This window comes from Tetranychus urticae, chromosome 1, assembly GCF_039701765.1.
Source record: "Tetranychus urticae isolate SD_2017Ah chromosome 1, NJAU_TeUrti_SD_1.0, whole genome shotgun sequence".
Classification (NCBI taxonomy): Eukaryota; Metazoa; Arthropoda; class Arachnida; order Trombidiformes; family Tetranychidae; genus Tetranychus; species Tetranychus urticae.
The window spans coordinates 14796454-14810026 of NC_142958.1; the positions used below are offsets into that span (position 1 = coordinate 14796454).

General features: G+C 30.5%; 2 protein-coding genes and 2 long non-coding RNA genes across 4 annotated transcripts; 2 read left to right on the forward strand and 2 right to left on the reverse strand.

Moving 5' to 3' along the window:
• The first annotated feature begins 713 nt into the window (after positions 1–713).
• On the forward strand, positions 714–2316 carry LOC107367789 (uncharacterized). The gene is made up of 3 exons (XR_016198825.1): positions 714–1059; positions 1197–1499; positions 1594–2316. It is a non-coding gene; the product is annotated as an uncharacterized LOC107367789 (long non-coding RNA).
• A 470-nt stretch (positions 2317–2786) lies between these two features.
• LOC149094640 (uncharacterized) lies at positions 2787–4962 on the forward strand. The gene is made up of 2 exons (XR_016198826.1): positions 2787–3079; positions 3165–4962. It is a non-coding gene; the product is annotated as an uncharacterized LOC149094640 (long non-coding RNA).
• Positions 4963–6787: 1825 nt separating this feature from the next.
• On the reverse strand, positions 6788–7786 carry LOC107367634 (flavin reductase (NADPH)). The gene is made up of 4 exons (XM_015935359.3): positions 7662–7786; positions 7329–7580; positions 7132–7263; positions 6788–7025 (listed from the first exon to the last, which is right to left on the reverse strand). Exons 1-4 carry the CDS (start codon positions 7741–7743, stop codon positions 6883–6885), a joined length of 609 nt encoding a protein of 202 aa, XP_015790845.2. The 5' UTR covers positions 7744–7786; the 3' UTR covers positions 6788–6882.
• Positions 7787–10842: 3056 nt separating this feature from the next.
• On the reverse strand, positions 10843–13516 carry LOC107367748 (phosphatidylinositol-3,5-bisphosphate 3-phosphatase MTMR2). The gene is made up of 2 exons (XM_015935503.3): positions 11460–13516; positions 10843–11233 (listed from the first exon to the last, which is right to left on the reverse strand). Exon 1 carries the CDS (start codon positions 13356–13358, stop codon positions 11517–11519), a length of 1842 nt encoding a protein of 613 aa, XP_015790989.2. The 5' UTR covers positions 13359–13516; the 3' UTR covers positions 10843–11233; positions 11460–11516.
• Between the last annotated feature and the right edge of the window lie 57 nt (positions 13517–13573).

Consider the following 13573-nt stretch of genomic DNA (forward strand, 5'->3'; position numbering starts at 1 on the left):
AAGATTAGGATGATTGGGATGATGAAGAAGGGATAAAAGATGAAGACAGGTTTATCAAATAAGACACAATGAAAGTAGTATGTAAATGTGGATGTAAGTGCATTGAACTTGATCAGGTTTTCCTTGCCATTTGACTTTCATCTCATGGTGTTTGTATATTCATGACATAGACCGATAAATGTATGAACAACAATACTAATCATTGTGATTATAATAACTGTGATTCGTGATCATAATTTAATTTTAACCAAAAAATTGTAATTCAATTGACTTTTCCTTTTTTTCATTAAAAGATGAAAAGTAAAATCTAGTCATATGATTAAAAACAATGAAACCCAGTAATAGCATCAAGTTTACCTTAAAACTTTCTTTACACTTTTATTAGTTTTTAATTTATTTCATTATATTTTAATTTGTTATCAACTAACTGTTAATATTAATTTAATATTATTATATTTATAACACAATAATGTTTGTTATTTTATGAAAGATTCAACGATAAGCCAAGCTGCATTGAACAGATTGCAGTTTAAAGATATTTCAAGAGATTCAAATTTCGAGCTTTTATTTTTTTAAATTTCTTGATTTAATTTATTTATCATCAACTCAATTTGTTATTTGATCAATATTTGATATATCATTGATACAATATTAAGTTAATGTGATTGACTTTTCAATATTAACTCGATATTAACTTTCAATATTCAGGTGCAGGTTAATCAGGGGTTGTCTTTAAGCCACTAAGCCATACAAAGGCTTAATCTCGGCGGATACGCTTTGGATAAAATAAACAGCTTTAGTTAACCTGTTAGACTATTTTTTTCTGTTGTTGGTGTTTACCTGATTGTTGTATCTTCATTTAAATTATATAGCTTATAAATGAATGTTAAAATTTAAATTGTGATTGACCACCAAGGATTGGAATCTGGAAAGGACCAGAACATAAAAATAAACAAACAAGCTGAAACACTCACATAAACATACACACGCTGACCTCAACCGTTAATCAATTGATTCCCAATTTAGTCTTCTTTTTGGATTTCTCATTGTTCTTTTCTGGTTAACAAAGTTCTTCTTCATCTTCATTATCATCCTGATTATCCTCCTTCACCATCAACCTTACCTTATATTGCTTCCTTTTATTTATATCTTCATTGGTTCTTGTTTTTCTCTCTCTCACTCTTCTTCTTTTGCAGGATTTTTACTGTAAACAAACCCTATCAAAGTGCTTTTTATGCGATAACCTTTATCATTTTCGTCACCATAACCTTTGGCCTTAATCGGATGATGGTTAGCCTTCATTCAAAGGATTCAATCACGTTATCAATGGATTCACAGCTAATCTGATTAAGAGTATTGCTAGAAAGCGCAATTATCTTGAAATTACACTTGATTCCATGCTTTGGCTATCCATAAGTATAGTAATTTAAGGTTACTTCTTGAAGCGTCTTCGATTACCATTAATGACATAAATAATACAAATTATTATTAGCTTAATAGTAAGTAAACTAACAATTACATCTTGCTCATCAAAACATAAATTAGTCTTATATTCTCATCATTATTTGGTCTTTTTGGCTTTCTCATCTTCAGAGTAACACATCATCATCTTTACCAGGACTATCATCATGATGTTTCATCATTATCATTATCACAATGGAGACTCAGCAGCCATCAACATCTCAATTTTTGGATCAGGTTCATCTATTGTTGATCTTGATGATCGAATATCAAATTGGACAATATTGTTCTCTACCTGATCAAGGATATCAAAGGGATGTCAAGTCAAGAAATATTGTTGTTCATCTTGTTGACAAAAAATGAGTCGAGTACTCTATCCCAACATCATATTAATATCATCTTTTTTTCATGATTGCTGGTGTCATCATTGTTAATCCTGTTTGCAACTATTATCAACTTGCAAGTTTAAACAATCTTAACTCTTTTTTTTGGGTCCAACCTTTTCACCAATCATTGCTGTTTACATTAAACTAGTCAATTGAAACAGTTCAGACGATGATGATGATGGTGGTGGTTAAAAGAAGGAAAGAAGTCAAGAAAAAATAGATGAAAATGGATGAAAATAAACAAACAATGACATTGGCCTGAATCTTGTTGATCAATTAGGTTACTGATGATAATGTTGATTCCAAATTAGTTGAACTACCCATTAAGACCAACATTGATTTCGAATCCGGATCTCAATCTAGTCTGGTTAATGACAATTGATCACTAAACCAGTTAAGCCATAATCTGGATATTACGATGTACTTACCATTACATTGTGATTAAATTAAGGTTTCGTAAGGTTTAAAATCATGCATAACCGTCAAATTTGATTTGATTATTGATGCAAAATAATAAGTTATTTGAAAACAATATTGACCAAGTTTGAGTTTAAATGTGCCTATCCGACAGAAAAACTATAGAATCGATGTTTATCTGAATATTTCATTATTGGTGAGTTTTGATTACATTTTTGCATTGATTTTTGATCAGAAAGTGCGAATTTCGTGTTCATATATTGATTAAAAAAAAGTCTGATGAGACAAATTGAAATAAAATGGCAAGAGAAATCTATTATCAAAGCAATCTATTTTATAGTTGATACTATTTTCAATCCGTTCAATCTAATTGTTAGGATTAAACTAAACTCCAAATTCACCTTTATTAATATAAAATAGTGAAATTTAATAAATAAATACAAAATTGATGAAAGTACAAACGCAATGACAATTATATTTAAAAATGTGATTGATTCAAAAATGGAGCCTTTTGCAAAAACGTTTGTCTCCAAACCCATCAACGAATAGGATTTGATTATTCTTAGCGCCTTTATAATCATCATTACTGTTATTACTTTTGTTGTGATTATCATAATTATAACTGCAACCAATACACTTTTGATTGACCCGGATTTAAAGTTAATCAAAAGATTATCAACTCCCAATCAATCTTACAATTGAGTGTGTATATCAAGCAAATTATATATGAACAAGTTAAAAAAAGTGAAACAGTGAAAAGCCATTTTTCATCAATAAATAGGTATCTTATTGTTGATTATTTCGCTATGTAAAAGGTAAGATATATTTTGTTTACAATTAAACTTTCCCCTAATCCAACAAATAATTATATACTAATAGTTTAACTAATTTTCCTTTCAGCTTTCAATACCATATATCTTGAATGGCAAACTGTTGATGTGTAAAATTGGAGCATCTTTACATGGAAACCTAGTTAACCAGGAAAATTGGTCAATTTTGATCAATGGCTTGAATTGGATGATTTCGGATACTAATTTTGGTCACTTAAAGCATTGGTTTACATACAATTAAGAGCAATTAAGGAGGAAATTATCTTGGATGTCGATTTTTAAGATTATAAGCTGTTCTGGTGGAGTAAAGATTGTTTGATTTGACAAGGCTTTGTGTTGGGCTCTTCAGATTTTTCATTCATTTCTTATATGCTTTTTTTGAGATTAATCCTTTATTCGATTTTTTTGATTATTTGATTGAGTTGAGTTTGTTATATCCTAAATCTTATACTCATGATTTAAAAGATAATCATCTTCACCTTATTTCTAAATTTGAAATTTATGAAAGTGATGATGATCAGCATAAAATGAGATTTTCACTTAAACGTTAGCTTTGATTGATCCCCAGTTGATCAATTGATTTTATTAATATTATATTGTTTACTCGATTTCATAATTGCTCAATCAAGGATTATCATCATCTCTATTAATATCAGGAATCACAGTTTTACCAACTATAGCTATAGTTATAGTACAATCATCTGACAAGTTGACATTAACGGTTAACAATTCAAATCAGAATGCTCGCTCTTTACCCTTTAAAATGAGATCTTACCCGATTCAACATAAGCATTTTGACATTTTCAATCAACTAACACAAAGAATTTAATAACAATTCAATTAAGCAATCAAAAAAGCTGTAAAAAGTCTATCGAAATTCACTTTCAATCATGAAATAATATTTTTGCAAAAGCGTATTTCAAAACGCCCATAAACAACAGCATTTGTATTGTTTGAAGAGATTCATTTTATTAATTAGCTTTATTTTAACGCATTTTATCAATTTCTGTTCATGAAGAAAGGTGAAAAAACAATTTAGTGGTTATTTAATGAAATAACAGAAGATTATATTGATGAAAATCATGTTTTTACTCTAACAATCTAATACTTTGTTCATTTTTGCTTCTCGCATCAGGATTGAAACATCATCATCAATTATGTTTTTTGCTTCCAATTTCTGTACATGAGTATAATTATTTGAAACAATTTCTTTATTATTAACTGTTACCAATCAACTTCCGAGATTGTATAATAACAATTAACTTACCTTGAGGCTGTACAAAAAATAATACCTATTTAATGGAGACAACAAAATGTTCAATATGAGAGATGGAAAGCAAGTCAAGTCCAGCAAAATTGAAAAAATTGAAGAAAATGAACTTAAATTATTTAAATCATCTAACAATTTAACATGATTTATGGCAAAAAGATGATTAGATTGCAAAAAATTAAGAGTTGAACCAATTTAAACGAGATCTTGACCAAAGCGATGTTATTAGTTAACAGACATTTTACTTTGCATATTTTAAAGATGATTTGTGAGTCGACTATTACAATTTAATGACAATTATGATGATATTGTTTGCTGTGATTAGCAGAGAGTTAACTAAATTATCAAGAAGACGTTCAATTTGAGGCATTTTGCACGTTTACTGAATGTTTTCACGTACATTTTGCTTTCCCATCACTACCAATCGAAAGGCCTGACAATTTAATGAACATCTAACATTGTCTATTAGTTGTAAAACAATGGCTAATTTAAATTGTGCTTAAAATGTATTTTAATTAGTGTTGTGAAGAGTGAAACTCAATCACAATTAAATTCGGTGTTACCCTTAATTACAATAAACATCTAAACATGAAAATAATTTTGTCGTGTAAAAAAGATAACAACATCAAGAGCATCTTCATACATCTTCATCTGTCTTTAACATTATTCTCATCATCATTATTATCAATTGCTATTATATTTTAATCATCTTTCTACCTTCCTTTAAATCATTATTTTATTTCCGTTAGTTAGTTAGTTAGTTAAATTAGTTGTATTCTTAAATTTGATTCTCATCTTTCCTGGTTAACCATTTATTACAATCACCGTTTAAACCATTCAACTAATCAACATCAAATTTCTGGTATTACAATATATTACCAAAAATAATATTGTTATTAGTATTACTTTATGTACCATTTAACTGTAATTTTATCCAACTTCTCAACGTGAGATTGAATAGCAAATGTTGGTAAAGAAAGTGAAGGTTTTAGATGATTAATTTAATTTGTTATTAATAACAAAAAGGTAATACAATTGTTATTAATGTTAATCATGATCATTTCTTCATTAAACATTCAATCGTGATTGTATTATTTTAAACATTGTATTCATTTTCATAGTCTAATCCAGCAATTGGCTTCATTTTTACCTCAATATTTAACCTAAAAATAAAAACTGTCAAAATTCCCATTCTTTAACAGCTTTCAATCTTATTAGTTTAACAATTATATTGTTAATAATTCAGTAAATTAATTATTTATTGCAGTTTTATAATTGATTTTGATCAAACACAAAATCTGTTTAAATATTCATTTACAATTTAAACAATTTGCAATCTGTAAATAAGCAAATAATTGTTGTCCTTTCATCAAAATAGTAAAACAATTTTGACGATTATTGGTTTGTATTTATATTTACAAGCTGAGTCCCGATCATGACTGAAATTACTTTTCACTGAATACAATAAATTCAATCCATATTTAAAGGCTCAAATTATTGATAAAAACCATTGTCAATGAGAAAAACTAAATTCTGATTCCACAGCTGAAATTTAAGTTTGAGCTTTGAAGCGATTTTAGCAAATACCTTTGATCAGAGAAACTTTTTAATTACACAAATAGTTCGAGTTCTTATGTCCCTGAAAGTTGATCAGGTCGCAACTATTAGAGTTTTGGCGCTTATAAATCATCCAACAAATAAGCATAACGTCATTAAATGAAAAAATAATTCGCTTCCCTCCACAATGCCTTAGAATACGGATTGTTTGTCCCACCACCCTGAACATGATTTTCTCTGGAACATTGTCAGAATAAGAAATGCAAAAGTTGAAATCTTTAGATTTTGTCTCATTAATAATATTCATTTTACAATGTCGAAAGTAATTCCTTAAGTACATCTGAAAACTTTTCGTTCGTTTTGATAGTTGAACCTTTGTTGGCTGTGAAGGCACAAAACTGATTCCATTTTTGAATTAAAAAGTTACTCTGATGAACAACCATTCAGAAAATTGGGTTCAAAGTTGAAACTTAGGTCTCTTTTGTACAGTTGAGGCGCCAGAGTTTTCACTAAACTCTTTACTCGAAAGACAGTTTTACTCCTAACCCAACAATAAACCATTAATCTGAATACTAAAAAGTTTTTCCCTCAAAGTCTGCATTTTTTTCCCTGCCCTGTTTAGACGCTGATTTCTCAGTAACCTGAATTCAGACAAAGCTCTGACTATTTTCGTGGATTTAGTTTAATCATGGCTTTCAGATTAAGCAAAAATTTCCCTTAGGATTCTTTCCGTTTAGTTAAAATTTTACACAAAAATTTCATGTTTTGACTTTAAATATTGACTTTAAATAAAGACTAAATTTTTTAGATCAAATAGATACACGTTGCTGTTGATAAAACAACAGAATAATTGAGAAGGATAATCATTTTGTAACAAAGGTTATTAATCTTTTAATCCGAGTAAATTAAATTTATGGATAAAATAAGATCAAATACATAATATTAGTTGCTTGGATTATTTTTAATAACCCATTCCAACTCTTGTATGAAGCCATTCGTCGGTGTTCAACACTTTTAACAAGGCATCACCCAAGTCATGTTTAGATATTTTAGGTCCAGCTCCTTGCTCCTTGACCAATTTGTACTCTCCTTTGCCATCAGCATCTAAAATTTAGACAAGAAAATAACAATTAGAAACATAATTGTACCAGTTTTATATTTTATAACAGCTATTGATACAAATCACAGATGTAAACATTCATCAACTTACTATCAATATGAGGAGGACACAGAATAACCCAATCCAAACCAGATTCTTTGATTATCGTTTCCATCCTTAAGTGATCTGCATGGACATTGATAACTGGTGGTGGAATCGCATCTGGTTTCCAGAATAGGAAAGCTAAAAAGACAATTAAACGAAGTCAATTAGTTGAAATTAATTACAAGTCTTGTAGCTTGACTTACCAGAAAGACAGACTGATATCCTCTTAATACCATGTTTTTTCATTGATTCAACAATATTACGGGTTCCATCTGACATGACAGTTGTAGGTCCGAGGTTGGTTCGAGTACCCAAAACGACGACAACTGCATCTTGCCCTTGAACGGCTTTATCAACATCATCGGCATTTGTAACATCACCAACAACTACTGAAGCAACTTTGAGATCATCTGGAAGCTTTGTTTGGTCTCGGACAAACGCGGTAACTTCAAATCCTGATTGAAAAAAACAATGAAGCAATTAAGGAAATGATTGATTAATTTATGTTGAAGTAGACACTAATAATAAATTCAAACCTTGAGCAATGGCTTTTGCGACAGTAGCTAATCCAGTGTTACCAGTAGCACCAAAAATCACAATTTTCTTGATACTTGACATTATTATTTCAATTTCAATCGATTAATCAATTAAACTTGTTACAGCAAATAGTTATGGGAGTAATTACAATAAACCCTGAGCTTTTATAGTTGATTTGAAGGAGGAATTGATTATCTCAACATTTTTGGGGGTTGGTTTCATGTTGGCGGAACTAGATATGTATTAATTGTACCACAAAATCAACAGGAATAAACCTTTAGTATCCTTAATAACCTTGAGACAAACTAAGCCAACTATCAATGGAGAAGGCTGAGTTTCAGATTCTTCATGACATTAAATTACCAAGAATCGGATTAATCATTACAATCATTGAGCTAAAGACAACAAAGTAAACAGTAAACATTTCATGAAAATTGTAGCTCTCAACTTGAACTAAAACAGCACTTGAAATGAGCGTTAAATTGCTGTCATCAGTTGGCAATTAAGATAACAACATGTATGCGTATTTAATATCAGCTGACTACTAGATCTACTGAATTTAATCACAACTGGTTAATCTAATATTAAGATAGCGGATCGACATTACTCTTTATTTGATACTCTTCCAGTGAAAAATGGAAGGAAATGTGAAGGAAATGGAACTTTCTAGTTGAATAATCTGTATCTTTGGGTAATTCAGCTCACACACCAGATTCCTATTATCAGTCAGAGTCATTAAACACCAAATTAGGCGTTTTAAATAATCATTCAACATATCAAGTGTTCAAATGTAACAAGTTGATCCCCCGATCATGACTGATCGCTTGGAATCCTTTCCGTTTAATTACAATTTTTACACAAAAATTTCATGTTTTGACTTTATATTGTTTGGATTAAATGGAACACAAATTGTGTACTTAAATATTTATATTGATCAACTTGTAATCAAATGGATTTAACGGTCAATATTTAATACTATTTACATTGAGCCACTAATAATGGTCATTATTAATGTGAACATTGTGATTCTCATAATCATCAATTTGCTGTTTGTTTGTTCAATTTTTCATGAGCAACAAGCAAATAATCATGATCAACTACAAGATTAAACCTAAATTTATGCCCAACAATGTTACCTTTAATCAAAATTTTATTTTTACCCATTCAATGTTCCTTTTCAATTGACTCGATTGAAATTTCGTGATTTAATTAATCTACCATTCATTTCTTTTCATTTCAGATTCAATAAAAGATTGAAATCAGTTCATCAATCATAACATCCAACCTGTTGATTAATTGATTATCAAGAAAAGCACTTGATCATCATGACTGTTGAACCATTGACATTGATTTACTTCAAATGTTGGTTTGGTTAAAGGACTGCTTGTGACCAGTAAAACAATCACCAATAACCATTGAAATCAAAACATTACCAGGACCAGTTTAATCAACTCAATACACTTTCATTCCCACAAATGATGCCCACAATTAAGTATTGATTACACGTAGGAGTTGATTAGGAAATCAAATCAAAATTAGGAATCAAATTAAAGATTTGGAACACTGTTGTTGCTTTGGAATCATTGAGAGTCATGCTGAATGGATGATCCATTCACTTTCACGTAAAACCCAGAAGAGATTAATTTTGCCTAATATTGTTGACCAGTTGATATTAAATTTCCAATTAAGGCAAATACTAATCAGTAAATCATTAAATACTCCAAATTAGATATTTTGTCTGTTCTTGAATGGATTAAACGCTTTTTCTTGCTCCAATGAATATTTCTAATCCCAATAGTTAATAGCAAAATTAAGAATCATCTTATGATTACATTTGTCCATTTGTAATAAATCTTGATTGTTGTTTGATTTTAATGGCTTTTCTTTAGTAAACCTTTTTTTCTGGTCAATTTGGAGCAACTCAATTCAAATTGTTATAATATATTGATTGAACCTTCATCTTGTTTTTTGTTTGTTCAATTGGCAATTCAAATCACTTTCCTTCATTGATATTAATTTGCTTTTCTTGAATTTCTTTGGTCAATCAATGAATTATTGTAACCAAATGAAGCGTGTTTTTGATTTCACATTTAAAAGCTAAATTGTTCATGTTAACTATAAACAACTAATACAATAAGCGCAATCAGTTGAATCTTCATAATCATCTTCAATGGTTAAAAAATGCAGCTTAAAACTTGTATTTTAAATTGCAATTTTAGTTTACTTGGAAGATGTTTTATTTTTAAATTATTGTTTAACCATTTTGTTGTTAATTTCAAGTTAAATAACAAAACATGATCAAAATATATTGAAATATATTTAACAATTGTTTTAGCTAATTTTATTGCCTCTTTATGTTAAATCAATAATAGTAACGTTTATTGACCATCAAAATAATAACAATAACAGCCATTTAACTATTCAGATTAAAAATTAAAATCAGAGTTAACTCATAGTGGATCTAAATATCTTTAATCCATTCAATTGCAGATAAATTTCTTGACTGAAATTGTAATGAATATTAGATTGAAAATGGAACGTTTTTCATTTGATTTACAGAAGATTTAGCAATTTTAGGATTTTCAATTCTTCACCATTAAATCAAATATTGAAAGTGAATTGTAATTGGTTGAATAATCTCAAAATCAAACAGAGTTGATGGACTTTCATTGATTCTCAGCAAAACTAATGAAAATGTTAGTTGGATTGATTATTTTGATGAATCTGGACTGAGGTGATTATTGTGATTGTAAAATCCAATTTAAGTCTGTTAAATCGATGATTAGTCTTATAAAATCATCAAGACACGATTATTTTAGTTCATCTTTGATTGTATTACCAGCTTTTTTGCTTGATAATACAACCTGTTCATCAATCAATCTTTAATAAAATCAAATAATCCATTTCAACAAAAATAGGGTGATGATGAACCATTTCATTCAACAATTAATGGTTGATTGAGTGATGATCAGGGCCAGCTTTAATCCAAGATCAATTGAAGTTCAGAGTAAACCATTCAAACATCAAACGCTAACTTTGTCGCATTGCAATGAGTTTTCCCAACTAACTGATAAGACTTGACCATTCATCGTCCAAGTATCCAATTGAGTCATCGAAGCTACTAGCACAATACCTTTAATTAGAGCAACTAATGTGATTGATTATGCTATTATATAAATCTACGGTTGAAGAGCTCTTTTCCAATTTTATTGAGTTAGATTTTACAACATTTTGACTGAATTTTAGAGCAGGTTTTTGGTTGACAATGATATGTAATGGATAAAATGAAAAAATTTCTGATTAATAATAAAATAGATTTTCGATTGCAAATTATTGGATAATAATTAGGATTAGGCACGAGAGATTTTTGTTTAAAAGGAATAAATATTAGGCGAATAATAGCAACTCAGTTGGCAAATAAAAATTAACAACATCAGGTCAAATTGCAATTTCCAAAATCTCAATTTCCATAAAAAAGGGTTTGTTGTTGGCTTGATGAGTTTATTTTGGATCAGGAAATTATGGCCAAAATAATGTCAAAAAGTAGATGGTGTTGATGATGGTGAGTGTCCTAAGGAAAATATGAAAAAAGCGTAATTAATAATTGAGGTAAATTTATTTGACTGATACAGGAGGCAAAAGTATGAATCAAGGAACTCTCAGAGAGAAGATTAGTCAGTTTCAATCATCTTATAAGCAGCCTTGTCGGAGCCGACAAATATCTGTTGAAAATTTTTCTCATCACAGAGTAAAGAATAAATTGTAAAATAAATTCGATAAATTTAATAGAAGCTAACCTTTTGAGCCAACAGCTTGATTTTAAGTGATGATGGATGAATCATAATATTTAATTCTCATAATGATATCACCGAGGTCAATCTGGCAAGACCAGAGGAAGATGATGAGTGACTGGTTGAGTTTGGAATAACAGATGAAGTATTACCAGTTGTGGCATTTGATCCACTATTTGCTGATGCTAAGACAGTCGAACTGTTCCCAGATCTTGAGAATTTCAATTGGAGTTGATTTTGAAGATCTTCTACTCGCTTCTCCAACTCTTGATTTATTGCAACCAATTCTTCTGTACGCTCATAAAATGATTCCAGATCAGTACGGTGAGAGAGATTCCAACGACAATAGTAGCTTTTCCAAGGTTCAATACGTCGATAACAGGCAGTTGGAAATAAAACTTGGTCTTGAGTTTTGTTTGAATATAAAGGATTCATAAATTGGTGCTTATTGCTGTTAATATATGACCATATAGAGATTGTTTCATTTTTTATATTAGCAGTGTTTCGTTCCAGCTCAGAATTGCACAGAAAAGTTCCAAAAAGACAGCTGTATAGGTGGTCTAAAATGGTGATGAGAAATCTTTCATTAAACTGAAATGCATTTGGAAACTGGTTAGTCATTTGCCAAACACACTCAATAAATTGGACAAAAATAGGTGACCGGTCACTGTCTGGTTTCTCTTCTCCATGACCAATTCTGAGAGCAAATTCGTGACCAAAACTTATCCATTCTTTTTCAATAAGAACCTCGAAACCGACAATCGTACGGTAATAAGAGTCCAACATAATCATAGCAAGGGAAGTTAATTGAGATGTCCTATCCCAACCATCACTACAATGAACTACAACTGAAGTCTTGGCATTTTCAATTTTATCAGCGATTTTCAAGGCACCAGCCAACGTTGCTCGAACATGTTCCAGCCAATGAGTTGATTCAATATTTGAATACCAACGTTGATCATCGATGATGGGGAAACAAAATTCCTTCATTTTCTTAAGACTTTCACGCATAACATGGATATTGTGAATATCTAAAAATGAGATTTCAGCATTAACATAATTCTCTTCACTTTCATAGCCTCCACCGCGAGCTTTGTTGGCTAAAGCATTGGGATGAGGCCTAGCGTCCATAATGTAAATTTTGTGAGATTGTGCATTAGCATCCATAATCATCTGAATGTAAGCTTCGTCTTCTGGACTCCTTTTACCGGCAACACCAACCATAGGCTGACTACATCGAGTGATACTAGCTTGAGTAAGCGGATGAATCCAACTCAATACCGGTAACCGACCTTTCTTTCTGAAAGCCGCCACTGCTTTCAGACAGCTGTCACCAGCATTGACAGGTACAACCAAAACTCCAGGATATGTATCACAAAGAGAATAATTTTCATTATGTTTGATTTTCCAGCTTTCAGAAGGTAATCCTAGTCTTTTGTATTCAGCAATAGGCTCATAAACTGACCATCCATTGAACGGAAAAGTGGCTCCAGCACTTTTGTAGAGAAAAGCAAACAAGGGCAATTTGTTTGTAACCGGGAAAGCATATTTGCACAATTTGTTGAATAATTCTCGTCTAGAGTGATTTTCTTGCTTGTGAGCAAACCGAACATTCCTAAAATCTTTACAAAATAATTCAATACCATATGAATTTTCACCTTTGCTAGTCGCACCACCAATTTTTTCAATACGGTTTATAGTACATAATGGAACTTCAATGTGAATAACTTTATCAGAATCAAAATTTCTAAAAACCAAACGGTAATTGGTTAATGAAAGAGCTCCAGGAACAGCACCCGTAAAAGGACAAACATAATTAACTGTTTTCTTTTCCAACTGACCAACAATCACTTCACCAGGCAATAGATCAACACCCGACTCATCAGGTTTATTAGTAAAGCTCATGATTCACTTTATAAAACCAAAATATGACCTGTGAGACTTGGGCAAGGCTACGAAGGTGGACTAAAACACTAAATAATTTTTACCATAGATGCTTCAGAGGCCAATTTTAATTAATATTGAGAAGACGAATTAAGGCCTGAAACAAAAAACAGAAGCAATGCACACAGGATTTAGGATTTGAAATTTTAAGGATACAAATACCAGTAGTACTCAGA

Coding starts and splice junctions, on each gene's coding strand:
- LOC107367748 (XM_015935503.3), bottom strand. CDS start 13,358: ATGAGCTTTACTAATAAACCTGATGAGTCGGGTGTTGATCTATTGCCT.
- LOC107367634 (XM_015935359.3), bottom strand. CDS start 7,743: ATGTCAAGTATCAAGAAAATTGTGATTTTTGGTGCTACTGGTAACACT. Junction 7,581..7,661: donor CGCAAAAGCCATTGCTCAAG/GTTTGAATTTAT, acceptor TTTTTCAATCAG/GATTTGAAGTTACCGCGTTT. Junction 7,264..7,328: donor GATATCAGTCTGTCTTTCTG/GTAAGTCAAGCT, acceptor TTGTCTTTTTAG/CTTTCCTATTCTGGAAACCA.